The sequence below is a fragment of the Eimeria acervulina genome, genomic scaffold, assembly GCF_000499425.1.
Source record: "Eimeria acervulina Houghton genomic scaffold, Eah_scaff422, whole genome shotgun sequence".
NCBI classification, from domain to species: domain Eukaryota; phylum Apicomplexa; class Conoidasida; order Eucoccidiorida; family Eimeriidae; genus Eimeria; species Eimeria acervulina.
Genome location: NW_013547330.1, coordinates 1 through 17703, shown reverse-complemented (window position 1 = coordinate 17703; position 17703 = coordinate 1). Strand labels below are relative to the sequence as shown.

General features: G+C 49.4%; 3 protein-coding genes across 3 annotated transcripts; 1 reads left to right on the top strand and 2 right to left on the bottom strand.

The window, feature by feature from the left end:
* Positions 1-2235: 2235 nt before the first annotated feature.
* EAH_00037850 (cGMP-inhibited 3',5'-cyclic phosphodiesterase, putative) lies at positions 2236-10022 on the top strand (the record flags this gene model as incomplete). The annotated part of the gene is made up of 7 exons (XM_013391989.1): positions 2236-3481; positions 3734-3801; positions 4836-5351; positions 5681-7297; positions 7708-8334; positions 8656-8892; positions 9507-10022. The coding sequence occupies 7 exons, from the start codon at positions 2236-2238 to the stop codon at positions 10020-10022; spliced, it is 4827 nt and encodes a 1608-aa protein (XP_013247443.1).
* A 1117-nt stretch (positions 10023-11139) lies between these two features.
* On the bottom strand, positions 11140-12863 carry EAH_00037840 (hypothetical protein, conserved; the record flags this gene model as incomplete). The annotated part of the gene is made up of 3 exons (XM_013391988.1): positions 11140-11452; positions 11853-12107; positions 12541-12863. 3 exons carry the CDS (start codon positions 12861-12863, stop codon positions 11140-11142), a joined length of 891 nt encoding a protein of 296 aa, XP_013247442.1.
* Positions 12864-14813: 1950 nt separating this feature from the next.
* EAH_00037830 (RING-H2 finger protein ATL1B, related) lies at positions 14814-16957 on the bottom strand (the record flags this gene model as incomplete). Its single annotated transcript, XM_013391987.1, has 5 exons — positions 14814-14842; positions 15004-15173; positions 15500-15638; positions 16371-16435; positions 16878-16957. 5 exons carry the CDS (start codon positions 16955-16957, stop codon positions 14814-14816), a joined length of 483 nt encoding a protein of 160 aa, XP_013247441.1.
* Between the last annotated feature and the right edge of the window lie 746 nt (positions 16958-17703).

The window sequence follows — 17703 nt, the reverse complement described above, 5'->3', positions numbered from 1 at the left end:
TTTGCTGCAGACCGCTCGAGTTCACCAATCCCCTGCAGCTCGGTGCATTTGAATAGAAACGTTTGAGAAATTGCTGGTGCCGTCGTGCTCTACAGTGTACAGGCACAAGCAGTCAGCATCTTGTATTTCCGGCTTCAAAAACAGATCATATGCTTATAGACTTGCACATAGAAACTGCATTTAAATCCAATTTTCTTTATGGGAGCAATACTGGCGCAGGAATGCTGCAGCAAAATCCAAAACCGTAAAGCTGTATACCCTTAACTGGTGTCCAGACCGTCAACGCACATTCAAGAAGTCTAGGGTTTAGTTTAAGGATTAATAGGCATTTGGGCACATTGCGGTTTAAGACCGTTGACTTCTAAGCTAATACCATCAAACCAAAATGACCAGCCACCCAGCGGGAGGGGGGATCAGGGGTGTACTTGTTGTCTGCGTGCCTGCCTTTTTCCTTAGCTGTTTCTCAGTTTGCTTACTTCTTCGCTTCTTCCCTTCAACTGTCTCCGCTGTTTGCTCCTCTTGTTTGTTTTTTCTGATGGGTGCTGCGTCCTTGGCTTCCCTCGGTTTGTGCTGGTTTTGTTCCTTCGCTTTGTTTTCTTTATTCGTCATTAGTATATGGCTTTCTTATTGATGTTTGTTAGATGCATTTCTTTTAATACTTCTCCACTGCTTCTGCAGATATAACAGCGAACGAGCGGAGCGGTTTTAGTTTAAGATGAGGAGGGTCGGAACGAGAATTATTCTATTGGTTCGTCAACTCTTTGATAATCCAAACATCTATTCAAATGCCTGAGTTCGTGTCATTTTCTTCGACGAAAAGCAAATGCAGAGTTTTAGTCGTTAAACGTCAATAAATAGTAGAGCACGGGTGTTCGAGGCAGTGTAGCGTATAACGTGCGTCTTCCCCTCAATGGCACAGAACTGCTGCTTACACCGCTGCAGGCCATTGAGCTTGAATGTGCATTATTTGTTGTAATTGGTGTGCATTACACATCAAGGGCGGGCACCAGAATGCTTAGCTAGAGATGAGGGGCTGCGGGGTGTTGAACTCTGCTGCCACCGAGGTCTAGATGATCTGTTGAAATGTATCTGTTGAAATGTAGTCACTAAGGGAATTAATTAAAGAAGCCTGATGATAAACTCCGGCAGTTCTATCTGCCAGCAGTCACTTCTGAAACTGCCGATACTGTTGAAAGCAGAATCGGGAGCCGGTCTTGATGGCGGTTGCTATTAAGTCAGGGGGAGCATCTAGTTGACTCTACCATTAACTTTCGCATAATAATACGGGAGGTTTTGGTGTATTGTGGCTGTTTGAACTTATTTAGCGTTGTTCCCTTGGGCACGACCCAACACACACCGCGCCCGCCCGTTCGGGCAGGGCAGGCAGACCGAAGGCAGCGAAATGGAGGTAGAAACACCCACAGTGCACCAGCTGACTCTATTTTACAGCATTAAACCACAAAATATAAAGAACGTTATGAAAGCTTGAGTAAATTTTGATGGTTACAGCTTGCCATTAATCTCGTCAAGCACTGCTGCTGCTGTCGCTGCCGACTCCACGTCTCTCGACCTAGGGAAAGACGCGGAGGTAGGCGGCGGCAGCAGGCTGCCTGTGGGTTCGTCTGTGTTTTAGCAGTTCCAAATGTAATTTAAAAGAAGTTTTAACTGCAGTGTGCAAAAGTACGCGTAAATGAGGAGACAGATGCCTCAGCCCAGCTGTGCAGACAGCCGACGCCCCTGTGGGAGGCAGTCCGGTGCCCGTCGGGGCCTCGGGGTTGAATGGTATCTGTCGAATGCAAACTGAACGGAAAACAAAGAAAGAACAAAGAAAATAAAAGAATAGGAAGGGAGAACACAGGAAAACAATTTATTTCATCAGGGGACAGACGCAGCAAATGGGACGGGCTTACGGCGGGACGACGGCACGGCGGGAACGGACGATATCGGCAGTTAACGTCAGTAAACTACCGATTACCAGGTGCAGCTTGGGGTTGGTATACACTATTTACTACGCCGTCGCTTCATGTATCGTCTTCTCTCATTTGCCCGTTACGTCGCCGGGTGTACTCTCTGTGCCCCCTCCGTCAGCGCGCCTTCGCTCCCGACAGCTTAGCGATGATTCAATAGCTGTCTTCCTCCTCTTCCTCCCCGTCTCCTTTTGGTACAGCTGCAGCAGCAGCAGCAACTGCTGCTACGTGTCTGGCTGCTCCCCGGCCTGCTCCTTCTCTAGCGGCGATGTCGGGGCCCGTTGGGAGGCCCCCTGAGGGTTTGATGGGCAGTGCTCCTCGCAGCGTGTTTGCGCTGCGCACGGCGGAGTCAGGAGGCAGCAGCAGTAGCAGCAGAAGCAGCAGCAACAACCCCCGTCCACAACAGGCAGCCGCCTCCCAGTCCACCACGTCCTCCTCCCGCTTGGCGACCGCCTACCGCTCCTTTAAACTGTGGGTAGAGAATCTGCTTGTGACGGGTCTCAACCCCACAGTGGGCCACCTATCTAAAAGCTCCGTCCCTTCCGCAGTAGCGCCCTCGACAGGGGCGGCAGCGGGAGCAGCAGCAGGAGCTGCAGCAGCTTCTCCTGCTAACGGTAGCCCTACAGCATCAACCAAAAGCAAACGGGAAGGTAACCAGATATGTTCAGAGTTGAGCCGCTCTTGCTGCTCTTCTGCCACTCCATTCAGCCGAGACATCTCTCCCGATGTTGGGGGGCCCCTTAGGCGCCATCAAGCGACTGCTTCAGTGGGGGGCCCAGCAGAGGGGCCCCTCATCCCCCCTTTGGGGTCCTTGTCTGAAAACTTCTTACACCGTTCTGTGCGGAGCCAGACGGGCCCCGCGTATCTGCCATCACGCCTGCCATTCTCGTGCGTACGTACACCTGAGGGAAGGCCTCAGGAGTGCAGTGATTTGCGTGGGCGGTATTTTGTCTCTAAAGGTTCTAAGGAACACGATATGCGCTACGTGGATCTCTGCCCAGGAGTGTGCCCCCCGTCAAGCGAATGCACACCTCGGGAACCGGTTGTGTCTGGTGTATCTCCTTGTGCAGCAGACGCAGACGCTGCAGCAGCAACTGCAGCAGCAGCTGCGCGGCTCAGGAGTTGCTGCCTGAGTGGTCCAGCTGTTGCATGCCCTTCGCACAACCCTGAAGGAGCTCCCTTGATCCACAAGGCTTCTCTTCGAGGTCCCTGTCCGTGGGAACCCCAGACCGCCACTGCAGGGGCAGAGGGCCCAACACCTGTCCGCAAGCCGACATTTACACCTTTCGGTTCGTCTAGAGTTCGTTGGGAGGACGTAAAGGCGGACGTTTCCTTAGGGGCCCCTTTAGGGCCCCCGTGTGGGGTGCCTCGAGTGGGTGGTGTAGCAGGGCATCTGGTGCTGGATGACGGTGGAGCTGATGGCGCTGGCCGCTGGCAGCAACAGGGGCCTGGGAAGGAGGAGGCGGGGGGGGCCCTGGGGGCCCCTACATGCAGGCGGGCGGGGGATGGCGCTGGTGCTGCTGCATGCACCTGTGCATGTACAAGTGCATGCACAGATGTTCTTCGGGGGTCAACACGAAGCCCACGGGGTCTACATTCTGTGGAGCGACTTCTGTGGCGAATGAAGGGGAATTTCTCCTCTACATTTCGGTACGTCCTCGTGCTGGTCCTGCTGTTGCTATTGGTACTATCATCAGTTTTAGTTTAAATCGTTCATCGTGGGGCTGATGCCGCTCAGCTGTTTGTGCATTTGTGAGACGCTGCAGCTGTTGCTGTTGCTGAAGATGCGAGTGCTGGTGGCGGTTGGAATATGCTCCATTTCTCTTGTTCGCTTGTGGGTCTTGCATTTTGTTTTCTCTTGATATTCATTTTCTATTTGTGTGTGTAGCAGCTAGTTATATTCTTTACCTCCTCGGGTTGTCCTGCGTTGAGTATTGCTGTTCGTTTTCTGGGTTCAATTGGTGTTATTTGTTCCTATTGCTGGGTATGCGATAGATAAGATATATCTTATCTATATGTGGATCTCTCCGCCGTATTTTTGCTATGTATTTTTTTTGTTTTCTTTTCTTACTCGGGAGACTTCTAATTGATTTTAGGCGCTTTCCGTTTCCCCAGTCAGCTAAAATGCTTTCAACTACCCATTGGTTCACGTTAGTTCCCACTGCAGCAGCAACCGCAAATTTGTCACTCGCTCTGTGCTTTGTGCCTGCGCTGCTGCTGTGGATAATACAATGTTGGAATGCTGCTGCTGCGTAGGTAATCGCATGAACATCACGTGAGCAGCAGTTGCACTAACAGCTTCGGATATTTGTCTGAAGAGCAGCTGAAATACCACTATTATCGATTTGCTTAGACGGCAGCTGCAATGCATTTTTGTAAAAAGAAACAGTGTGAAGCCAAACATGAGGAAAATAGCTGAATGGTTTTTGCAGTGATTGGCTGCCAGGACGGTTTGTTGCTATTCACTGTGCGGTTCACCATCCTTTTCAACTCTATTGATTGCTTCCCCCTTGGGTTTTGTCGTTTTGCTTGCGATCGTCTGCATGCTTCTGGCATTCATATTTCCGTTCCCTGCATTCACCGTGTTGTTGTCTGTTGCTGCTCTCTTGCCTGCATTGCTGATCGGTGGTCTTCGTTAAGGTAGCATTTTATGATTCCTATAGATGCGTTTGCAGCTGATGAATGATGCAGCCTTCCATTCTGTTGCATTTCTTCCTCGTTCATGTTTCTGCTTTTCGGTATAGTAGGCGCCATGGGTTGTTGATGCCTATGGCATCAGAACGCAGCGTTATTCATTCTGTTTGTTTTGTTTCATGCATTTGCAGCAGCAGAACAAGCGGGGGTGAGAGCCGCCTGCACTATTCTCAGGAACATTCTGCCAACTCTGCTGCGGCTTCGGGGGCCGCCCGCAGCGGCATTTATAAGGAAGAGGGGTTCGTGCACGGCTTGAACAGCGTCTTGAGTGTGCGCTTCAGCAACACCAACAGCCGGACCAACACAAACACCCACACTCACACAAATATACACACAAACAGCACCAACAACTGCAACAGCAACAACAGCAGCAGCAGCACCAACCATCTCAAGAATTCTCCCCGCCATAATTTCTCGCTTGTCTTCAAGGACCCCGAAGTAGAGACGGCCTATGGTGAATTTTTGAGAAAGGCGCGCGCGAAACGCCTGGTGGTGGTGGGCATTTTGACAATTGTTTTGAATACCCTCTACGACTTACCCGAATGGACTGCCATCTTCACCTCTCCGCTGATGGAACAAAGCCCCTCCGACGCCACCGACAGCCTTTCAGCAGCAGCAGCAGCAAAGGCGCAACAGCCGCATGCGAGCAGCCTCTCAACGGGGCTTTTGTTGGCTTTGGATGTCGTTGAAGTATTGCTGCAGGTTGTTCTGGCTGCTGCTGGCTATTTGCCAGTGCTGAAGAGACACACGGAACGCGCCGCTGTTTCTCTGATGTTATCTGCCTTCTTTCTCAGCACCATTCGCCCCGCTACGCTGCTCTTAAAGAACAACCAAACGACAGCCCCGCCCCTCACTTCCTACACAACCGACGTATTTCCACACAAATCTGCCACCAATTGCCGGCTGGGCGTGAATGTGAATGCCTACAGATTATATGCATGCGATGTTTATTGGGTGGTTTAAGGCCTAGGCTCGATTTTAGTTTTCGTGCTTGTTGTTGTTTCGTGTGTTGTTTGCAGACGCTGTTGCTGCCCGTCCAAGCAATAATGACATCGACGTTTCTGCGGAGTATCGTGGGTAGCGTGTTAATAGATGCAGTGTGTTTGGTGCGGCGGCGCATGCTAATGCACTACCATAAGTTGATGCTGCTGCTGCTGCTGCTGCTCCTGACAGCATGCACGGTGGGGGGCGTGAAGATGGGTTTCCCCTTCTCCTTTCTTGTTTTCACCTGGACTGTGGGGCTGGCGAGCTGCATCGTCATTGGTGCTTCTTACGCAGGCGCGTACATGGGGGAGTTGATGCACAGGCGTGCCTTTCTGAGCGTTGCTGCTGTGTCAGCGAAGCTGCAGATGCTACAACAGGAGAGCAGCAACCAAAAGGCGACAGGGAAGAACATGCTGGAGCAGCTCGTGGGGCTGGTGAAGCAAATGGGGGTTTCTCTCAGCGCTGTAGACCCGACGCCCCTCGACAAAACTGCAAAAGAAACCTTCCTCTACGTCTGCGCTGTACAGGCCAAATGCCTCGATGTACTTACCAGCGGAAGAAATATGTATGCAGTTAATTGGCTAGCCCCCGATGTCCCCCCAGATGTTCAGCAGCTGTACAGACAGTTTATTGAACCCTACATCAGGCAGGATTCCGCACCTCTCCACACGCAGGATAATCAGTCAGCCGTAAACGCTTCAACTCCCCACAACTTACCCTCTCAAACTAAAACCCTCACTCACGCTGTCTCGACACCCCTTGCTGCTGCTCCCCTAACGACAGCCCCAGCAGCAGCAGCATCAGCAGCAGCAGCAGCACCAGCAGCAGCTGGTACTGCGACACCAACTCTGTCCTTAGCACAGTCCTCACAAGCCATTTCCCAACCCCAAGCGCCCCAAGCCTCTGCGTCCCCTGCAGACGCACCCTCAACAACAGCACCCTCAGCAGCAGCACCAGCACCGGCACAGCCTGCAGCAGCGGCACCTTCTGTAGCAGCAGCGGCAACAGCAACAACAGCAGCAGCAGCATTTCGGCCGATCCCTCTGCCTCTGCGCGAGGGCGTCCGTCTGCCCGAAGTGGAGTCTGAAGCCTTCATACCCCCAATGCATTATTGCGAGGCAAAGAAAAATCCGCTTCCCAACGCACAACCAGATGAACCAAAAGCCCCTTCCCCTCCACAAGCAGCAGCAGAAACACCAGCAGAAACGACAGCACCTGATGTTGCTGCTGCGGCTGATCCTGCTGTAGGAACTCCAGCTGTTGCGGGAAACACAGCTGGCCTACACAAGCGGGAAGAACAAAGCGGGGCAAAACCACTTCATAACTTGGAAGACCCCATCCCGCAAAAGGATCATCAGGCGGGGAATGTAGCAACGGGAGCTGCGCCAGCGGCCCCCGCACCCAGCGAGGCAACAGCAGCAGCAGTAGCAGAATCAGCAGAGCCACCAGCACCAGCACCAGCCGCAGATACAGGGGCACAGCAACTTCAATGTCCTGCCGGAGAGGCTCCTCCTTGGGAGGGGGCGTTTGCAGGTTCAGAAGGGGTGGTAGAGGCGGCCTTCCAAAATCCTACACTCAGCACAGTCGCTGCGGCCACTGGCGTCGAATGGACCATCGATATGTTCGCCGTAGACCAGTCCACTAACGGAAATGTAAAACAAACCTATACAAATATATATATATATATATATATATATACTATATGCATATGTGTGCACGTATACGTATTACATGTATATATTGATAGGTGAGTCTAGGAATATACGCATGTATGCATCAGCTGCTCACGCATATATATATATATATATATATATTTGTATTTTTAGATATGTGCGTCTATGCCTACACATAGCTGCTGCTTCTGCATCGTTGTGGGCTTTCTCACACAGTCCTACGCATGGATGTCGTGTTTGTACTTCCTGTCAATCTGTGTTCCTACTCAAGAAACGTTGAACAGTAGTTGATTGAAGTCATGCTCATCTTGTAGTATGCAGCTTTTGAGCGGGACTTCTCACGGTTTGTTTGCATTCCTGAATGCATGTGTTTGTGCGTCTGTTGTCAGTGCATGCTCTTTGTTGGTCTCCAGCTGCTTCTGCCCCACCTACAGCAGCACCGCGGCTTAAGCTGTTCATTTGCAGCCCTCTGCGCCTTCCTCAAAGCCCTACAGGCTCAGTACCTCCCCAACCTCTACCACAATCGCATGCATGCAGCTCTTGTAGCACACTTCTCCGTCTTGTTAGCAAGAAGTTCTAACCTATACCCAACGTTCCCACGTCGCCTCGGCACGCCCGCTGAAGCGCTGCTGGCGTCCGCCCCCTCCCTACATACCGGACCCGGAGGGGGGGTCTTGGGGGGCCCCCCACCAGCTGGGCCCAGCAGCATGACGTGCAAGGATGGCTATTCGCGAGAAGAGTCGTTGCTGCTTCCCAGCTGCAGCTTGGGGACACAGGCGGATGTGCATGCAGGTGGAGTCCAGCGACGAGCTGCTGTAGATGATGAAGTTGTGATTTGCATTGCAGCGCTCGGCCACGATGTGGGGCACCCTGGGTTGAATAACGCATTTCTTGTGTCTACGAATCAATCGCTTGCCCTCGTGTATAACGACAACGCCGTCTTAGAGAATTTTCACGCATACAAAACATTTAAAACCCTCGCCGATACCGCCGATGTCGATGGAGGCGTTCTGAAGGTAACAACAAAATGCAACCACAGAAAACAACAAGCGCACCAATAAGAGCGCAGCAGCAAAAGCTGCAGCGCATTAAACCAACAGAAAAAGTGGCAACTATTCCTGCAGAAACTGCAGCATCTGCTTCCCTCCGTTGCTTCTGAACAGCTGTTACCCATGCCACCGTGCATCAGAAGGGAAAGCTATGAACAAGAAGGGCTTGACGACCATCCCACCACATATGGTGGGATACCCTTGAAAGTGATTGACGCTGTATGCGCAGTTGAGGAGACTGCTTTCTCTGTTGTATTTCAGGGTTTGTCTTTAGGGGGTTATCGTCAGTTGCGGCGTCAGGTCATTGAGTTGATCCTTTCTACAGACATGGCGCAGCATTTCCCGATTTTGTCTTCTTTCCGTGCTCGCATCGCCTCGCAGACATTCTCCGTTGCCTCAAACGAAGAGGACAAATGGATGCTAGCAAAACTCTTCATAAAAGCCGGAGATATCGGGCACTCTATGCTGGCTTGGGAACAGCACTACGTATGGGCGTGCCGCGTCAATGAGGAGTTTTACGCACAAGTACGTTAACTGTTGTGCACACAACACCCACATGATTGCATCCCTCTGAGCCTATGCGTGGATACACCTCAACAGCGGCGAAGAGCAGAAATCCAAAGCTTCACAAATGCCTCCGTTGCCCTCCGCCACTTCTTCTAGCCGCTGCACCGCAGCGTTTGCGGCTTGACAGAGAAAACTTTGGTCTGAGGATGGAAAGAATAAATTGCATCATTTGTCAGTCAAGGATTGCTGTGCCAAAACCAGTTCACAGCTATGTATGAAAAACGGCATTCAATGAGATGTATATAAGCCAGCAACGCAATTAAGTGGGCTCACTACCCAGCAATACTTCAATACGCCAATAAAATAACAGCACGAACAGAAAAACGTGCATCAGCTCCATAAAAAGTGAAGCATAATAATACGCAGAATCAATACGTCCAGTTAACAAATGCATGAATATCTGCATAAGGACGCATGCATCAACAAATCGGGGCATGCATGTTTGCCAGAAAGATAGGAAACACAAAACGCATGGAACATGAACAATTGCATGAAGATATTGCTAAGTAGATGCATAGCAAACACACAATATGAACAGTATAAAGCCCCGCAACACTATGTGTTGTTTGCAGGGAGATGTGGAGGAGAATTTGGGTTTGGGCATTTCTCCGCTTTGTGACCGCCGCAAGGCCGCTGAAATGCCGGCGGCTCAGTGCGGCTTTTTAGAATACATCGTGCTACCTCTAGTAGGGGAAATAAGATCATGTTTTGAGCAGCAGCTGACCCAACATCATCAACAACAGCAGCAGCAACAACAACATCAACAGCAACAGCATCAGCAGCAGCAACAGCAACAGGCTTTGTCTACTGCGTGGTCTCTTGTAGAGCCTGCCTGCGCCGGCCTGCATGTGATAGAAGGCATCATTGGCCACGCCAATTATAATCTCAGGTGTTGGAAAAGTCTGGCGAATGCCCCTACCCCGCCTCCTGCAGCAACTCCTACTGCCTCTTCAGAACCCCTTAGCGCAGCAACAGAGAGAGTAGGCAGCCTCACGGACACGGGACGGCATGCATCAGCGGCTTTTACAGTTTCTACTGTGGCAAATGCAGCTCAGGCGCAGCAGCAACAGCAGCAGCAATCTAAGTAATCTCTCCATCGCGCTGAGAAAAGACGCAGCACGTCTAGCAGTCTGCAGGCGACGGTTTTAGAGGGAAGGAGGAAGTGCTCTCTAACAATTGAGAGCAGCAAAAGAGTAGCAACGGAAGCTTTTGCTTGGGCTGCGGATTTGCTGCTCGACTGGTGTAACTACAGGAAGAAATTCCCCCATCCCCCATCAGCGTGGAGGACTGGGGTGTACGTATACCTCAAATTTATTTATTTGTCCTAGTTTGAAACAGACTGCCTATACGCACGCAAATGGTAAAGAATGAAATGGAAAGACCCGCAACGCACCGCTTTCTAGGCAGAGAAGCGGTACGCGTGCATCCATGCACACAAACGCCGATGTATGCCTATATTTTGGATAAACTGCATATTTGTTTTCGCAACATTGAACTCTCTAGTGGCCAGTTCGTGAGCGATATACCCTTGGGCGTTAAATGAGGTTAGTACTTGTTTGGAGCCCGGCGCGCTAGCCCTCTGCCAGCTGAACGGCTATCTAGTTAGCTAGCTAGCCAGCCAGGCTCTAGGACTAAAACAAAGAGGCCTCCACTGGGCCTGGCAGAGGGCAAAAAAGCCGTGGTTGCACACCAGGAGGAGAAAGCAGCGCCCCAATGCGCTGCAGCAGCTGCTGCCGCTGCGTGTCCCTGCAGCTATTGCTGCAGGTGCGGATGCCCGCCGCTGCAGATCCTGCTGCCTCACTGCTGCAGCTGCTGCTGTTGCATGGCTTGCCGTTGCCTCCCCTCGATTTGGGCAGTTCCTCCAGAGCCACACGTATATATTATATATGTATGTGTACATTTATACATTATATACATTATATATATACAATCCGTCCGGAGAGAGATCGATACACATAAAAGATCTAATATATACACTATATACACAATCTACGTAACATAGAATTGTATTGATCTGCAGGTTGTTCTTTATGATGTAATTGCCCGCTATTAAAAAGGAAAGGCCGAATGAATCGGAGAGAACCACGTGACAGAAGGTGTTTCCTTTGTTGTTCGTATATTTGCCTGGTGTTTGTGCTTTTAAACACGAATGCATTTATGTTTACTTCGAATGTGGTGATGATTCGCTTGTTTGTCTGTCGGTCATCAGTACCAAGTCTTTTCGTCTTTATCCCAGAAGACGTGATTATTGGGAAATTCGGGTTGTGGGTAGGGAGGCAGTCTGGCGACCTGGCACTTGGGGGTCTGTTTGTGGTAGAACTCGGAGCGGTAAATGCTTTCTCCTTCAAAAGGCAGCGACTGAGGTAACTCCACCTTCTGAGGGGCCACAGGCGGAGGCAAAGGCTTGGGTCCGAATTCTTCTCTGTACGCACTCGTTCCTCTAAAAGGGAGCGACACTGGAGTCGGGGGTGCTTCCACAGGCGTCCGTTCAGGCAACGGCTTCGCGCAGTAGTCCGATCTGAAGAAGAAAGGACAAGAGAAAAAGGGAGACTATGCAGTCAGGGGAGAATATTCGAATATATAGATATATGAATATTTTCAGAGGTAAATACCCAACTAGAATAGCGGGGGATAGAATGAGGCAGCTGCACCAGCAAAGTATAAGAGAATACACGGAGGGAAAGACGCCACTCGAGCATTGGTGAATATAAGAAGGTAAATGCACCAATAGAATATATGACTATATACCGAGGGAAATGTACATGTACAACGTGAAGTTTAGCACATACAGAAACACATGCACTTCAGCTGTGCAGTTCAGGCTTTTTCTTGTATTTTTTTGAGTGGTGTTTGAATGCAGCAATATCTCAATCTGCAGCATATTGCAACGATCCTGATGCAGTTTAGCTGCTGTGTACCTGTAAGAGGAGCTGGCTTCGAAAGGCAGTGAGGGCTGCGCTTGAATTTCCGCGGGTTTTATGGGGGGAGGAAGGGGCTTGGGCCCGTAGTCAGTGCGGTAAGCTGTTGTTGCTTCAAAAGGAAGAGAGGCAGGCATCGTAACAGAGGAGGTCTTGGGAGGGGGAGGGAGGGGCTTGGGCCCATACTCTGTTCTGTAGCTGCTCTCGCCTTCAAAAGGAAGAGAAGGAGGCAGCGTCACTGGCGCCTGCTGCACCCTTTGAACACACAGAACAAAAATAAAAAGGAGGAATGGGGATAATGGGAAGAACATCAAAATAACGGGAGGCAGACGACGTTCAGGGGAACGGCGACTGACAGGCACGCCAATCAGCATCAGCGACAACAGAAAGAACAGGAAGCTACGAAGAGAAACAAACCAACGAACTAGCAACACCCGGCAACAGCAACGCGAAGCAACGAGAAACAACTAACTACCACCAAAAACACCAAGGCGGAAAACCCAGGCACAGCAGTTACGTAACACAGTGGGGGCAAAACAATGCACCCGTAATACTGACACGGATCCGCATGCAAATAAGCAACCAGCGGCATCCTCAAGTATGTCTCTCTCCTATCAGTGTGTCACCTCTCCTTCGCAGTCAGTTGAGCTTCACTTTCTTTATACATAAAAGGCAGTGCGGGTCTTACGGTGCGGGTAGCGGTTTAGGTCCGTATTCCTGTCTGTACACCGAGTTTCCCTCAAAGGGAACAGACGGCCTCGAGGGAATGCACTTGTGCTGTCCGCACGTGCAGAGCTCATCTACACAATAACCGGGGCGGCGAGAGGGGCTGCGGGCCCTGTGAGCCTCATCCACCTCAGACAAACGCAGACGACGGGCAGGCACTTCTCCTGGGGCAGCCACTCGAGAGGAAACGAGGTGGGTCTCAGGTCCTCCTGCTGCTGGTGGAGAAGGTGGAGAAGCAGCAGTGTTGCTGCCTTTTGCAGGAAGAAGGACGCTGGGTGCCTGCATCGTTGCAGCTGCCGATGTACTAGCAAACTACCCTGTGTTGTTGGCGCTGTGGCAGGCGGCTTGTATGGTAGTACAAAGCTGGACGTGCTGCCCCTTCTTGGAGAAAGAAGGGCAACAAAGAAGAGAATAGAAATATAAAGGGGGTAGTGAGTAACAATGTGGCAGGAAAAGCAGCACAGCACGACACTGCAGTCGATTCAGAGGCTGACACGAGGCCGCCGGGCTGAAGAAGATGCCGCAATACGCAACGAAAAAGACGACAACACAAACCGGTTGCATCTAATGAGTTAATTGGGGGCTTTTTTGCTTTTAATTTCCACAAGTATCCCTAGAAATACAGGAGAAGATGCACCCACTCAAACCACCGCTACAGCTTGCTAGCCGCCGACTACCGCATCGGCCGCTGCTCGCCTGGTCTGGCGGCGGTGGCTGCTGCAACGCAGGCTGCTTCTTTCCCCTCCCCTTTCCCCTTACAAAGTTTGTTTTTATTCTTGTTTTTTTGTATTGGACGCGATTCATTAGCAGCTCCAAGTAGTGCTGCAGAAACCTATGGCTACCTAACACCATGCTGCCGCGCCTGCGCTTGCTGTCCTCGAAAGCTCACAGAGCGCCCCAACGCAGTCCCTTCCTGTTCTGGGCTTGAATATATAAATATAAAAAAGGAGATAAAACAAGTGGAATTATTTTTCATTCTCATCTCCATCTGATCGCCAAGTGTTCACCTCTTCGATGTTGGCCCAGCGATCATCACACACACTCGACCCATGGAACAGTGACGGAGGAGCATTGAATTCGAACCCCGAAAACATGCATAAAAATGAGAAGTCATTTAATTTTAAGTATTCTAGGACAAATATCTAGGAAAAGGTCTCTAAAAGCGTTGCGTTGCTCCACTATCTAACCCTCAACTGCTCACGGGTCACCTCCCATCCCCTCCCAGAACCCGAATTGCTGCGCGGTGACAGCCGAAATAAATAAGAAAGTAAACTGGTAAACTGACGCTCTGCAAGTGCAGAAGAAGAGTGCAGTTGTCCCGAGGCAGCAGCAAGGGGTCCAACAAGCCCCTCAACTGCCACAAGGTCCAACACCCTCGTATTCGTCAGAGTAATAATGCATGGAGACCATTCTTCACCAGAACATCGTGTCAATGAAACGCAGCAGCTCAACTACCGGAGATGCCGCAAGCCATACTGCTGTTGCAGCACATCGTGCTGCTGCTGCTGCAGTATATTATTGCTGTTGCGCTGGTGCTAGTTAGCAATCGCAACGCACGCAAATTGAACGACGCACTTTATCGGTGGATGTCGTCGAGGCAACACAATTTAGTTCCCTGAAAAGAGTCATACCCACAGGCACTAGTAGTATTAATTACTATTGAAAATCGACATAATTATGGTAACTATTACTATTGTTACTAGTATAATAGTTATAATCTAGCTGATTCGCTCATTGCTAGAAACTGGCGTTACCCCCGTAACCCGTTGCTTTGCTAAAGAAATGAACGTTGTGCCCACGCAAACTTAATATATATATGTATATATATATATATATATATATATATATATATACGTATATGTATCTGTATCCACTGCTGGCCCCCCACTAAGGAGGCCCTTGTTCCGCCACTACACCCCGCACCAGCAGAACGCCGAGCAAGCGAAGCAAGCGTAAGGTAGTTTGCAGTACATTATGAATGTGTCCGTAAACTAAAGCAACAATTTAAGGAGCTCTTCTCATGATCAGCAGCCTCTTTCTGCTCCCTCTGCCCCTCTTTCTGTCGTTCTTATGAAGCGCAGTGACAAGGAAGAATATTGAAAGGAAACAATATTAAATAATATTGAAGTCAGGTTTGGAGAGTTTGGGGTGTATGCACGTACACCCCACTGCACGCATTCATGCATGTAAGCGTGCATGCATGCTTGCATGCAGCAAAGCTACACCAAGGGAACGTCAGACCTGCTGCGCTCCATGAGCATCTCCTGCAGTTCCACGCAAATGCAGAAAGCATACAAAAACCACCAAGAATAAACATTACCGTACACTGACAGAAAAAACTGAATTGGCTACTGAGACAGAAAGACGGACTGATTTATCGTTTGTGAAGGCAGGAACAGTGAATGATTTCTCTCTGCCCGTGTACCTGCTGCCGCAGCTGGAGACCTTCTTGACGCATCGGTTGTGCAGCTCTCAGCACCGCTATCTACTTCTCCTCCTTCCTCCAACCCGCAGCAAGTACTGCAGGGGGAGGCGCAAATGGGGGCCTTGCAATTCGGGCAAACGGCGTTCCGCAACAGCCAAATGTCGATACAGCTGAACACAAAGAAGATAAATGCGTATAATTGTTGGCATGTTACATGCATACGTACATGTACAGACATGCACACACACATGCACAAAAATATGTGATATATATATATATATATACAATGCCGGAAAAATTGGCCGTATACATACTCGTAGGAGTGTACGTATGCTCATGTATGTAGTCCCTGCTATACGCATAATCAAAACCCATCCCACACCCACCCACGCGCACTAGGCCCTAACCGCATACGCATGCGGTGGCAAACCGCAAGTCCTAACCCAAACACCAATCACTAAACCCTAGGCCCTAAACCCTAGTCCTTCGAACTCACCTTTTATGGAAGATGTGCCCACATGCCTGCAAAACTCTCACGTATTCGTCTTGTGCGAATTCTTCAAGACAAATTGAACAGGGCATCATCTCCACAGGATCATAATTCAGCTTTTGGCAAGGAAGGCGGCGGATTTGATCTGAAGAAGAAAAAAGCAGAAGAAAATAAGTCTAATCATCTTAACAAAATAGACGGTCCAGAAAAATTTAATAATACAGAGACAACAACGAAGAAGGGGGATTGCTTTCACTTAGACAAAACAAAACAACGGCATTTTGAGCATTTACGCAAAAACCAAAATAGTGCATTTCCGAACTCAAACGAAACAGGAGATCCTAATGATATAATGTCCCACGATATACAAAAGAAACACTGCCATATGAAACAAACAGCATGTAAACCAAAAGCACAAAGAGCGACAAATACAACAGAAAACATGCAAAAGGAATTCGGGGAGTGCAGCGGAGAACCAACAGCAGAGATGAAAACAAATGAATTAAGCAAGTCCAAAGGCCATACAAGCAACACATAACACAGGGAAAGCATTACAAACGTAAAATGGTGACAGAGCATTAAACTCGGGTGAAATCCAGCAAAGGAAAGCCGCATTCTTTGCATGTGTGCATGCGTGCACAAATGCATGCGGTAAATGCATAAATGCATGCATGCGTACGTGCGTACTCAACGTCTGCAAGCAAGTATGCACGCCCATATGCATTGAACGCCTGCATGCACGCATTAATGCTTATGCATTTAGCATCTGCATGCATGCATGCATTCAGGTGTGTATCCCACGTCTTCAAAGCACTCCATGCTCGTGTGCTTGCACGCATGAATTCAAGCATGCGTTCATGCAAGCATGCAGACCGACCTGTTGTAAGGCCTCTGCGGAAAATGTAAATTCCGTACTCCGAGAAGACGCGGACGCGGCCCCATCTACAGATAACGGAGAAACTCAAATGGTGGATGCGTGTAGGCATGAGAGGTTGGTTCTTTATTGCTACTGCTGACATGTGGTCAAACAACCAACGAATGTGGACACCCCATAATACTACGCAAGCATATAATATATATATATATATATATATAAATGCGTAGATATATAACTCAATCTGAATAACGGGCCTTCCATCGAAATCACTCAAGCCCATATCCCTTGTGCAGCAAACGCATGCAAATAGAGGAAGGAGAAAAGGGGGGAAAGAAGCAGCAGACTCTCAATTAAACCGCAGGAAAAAGGAAGAAGCAACGAAATGCACGCAGGGGAAATAAACCAACCCGATAACCGACAGAAGGGAGCAGCCACGGAAATAATGGCCTCATATGGCTTTATGAACAGAGAACAACTGGGGCAGCGTTTCTTCTTTTCTCAATTTACCTCCTTATCATATCCTCATTTTGCAACAGACGGAGGTCCGCCTCCATTCGCCGGGCTCGGTACTCAAAGACAGCGGCCATGACTTGAAAGGGAGCAGCAAAAAGAAAAGAAAAACACAGTATCAAATTTCCCTGTCTTCTCCTCCATTCCACGCATGCATTTACATATTGTAAAATATGTAGTATATTACAATATGTAAATGCGTGCATGCATAAAAGGAGGGGAGGGCCCTGACATGTTTGAGTTTGCAGTGGTCGCTGGTGCTGCATTTGCATAGCAAATAATATTGTAATAACCACACCAATACAAACGGACCCTTCTCCTCACACTGAATCATCCAAAGCTGTTGAAATTAAGGAGAAAATTAAAGGCGAGCATTTAAAAAAGTCACCGGTATGCATACGGTTCAGGTGTATATACAGACAGCGCACTGCAATTTTTTCCTTCGTGTTTTCTCACCAATAAAAACGATGTATATCAGAATCCATACGTAACACAAAGCCAGCCAGAAAGTGAAGAACCAAGGGTGGCTCTCTCGGGGCAACTGCGAGCCCAACAAACGCAAGAAAACAAAGGAAGACTACCAAGGCAAAACAAGAATACGCAACAAAAAAAGTCAGAATACGCACAAACGAAAAGAACAGTACCAAAAACTACATAAACAGAAAATTCTGTTCATCCCTTTCGCTCGGATGCACTTTAGTTGCCGCACTGGTTCCGGTTGAGGCCAAATGCACCGAAAGCAAAGTATGCAAATAATCTGCATATGTGTGCATGGATGTATACACGTATATATATACGTGTATACATCCATGTACACATATGC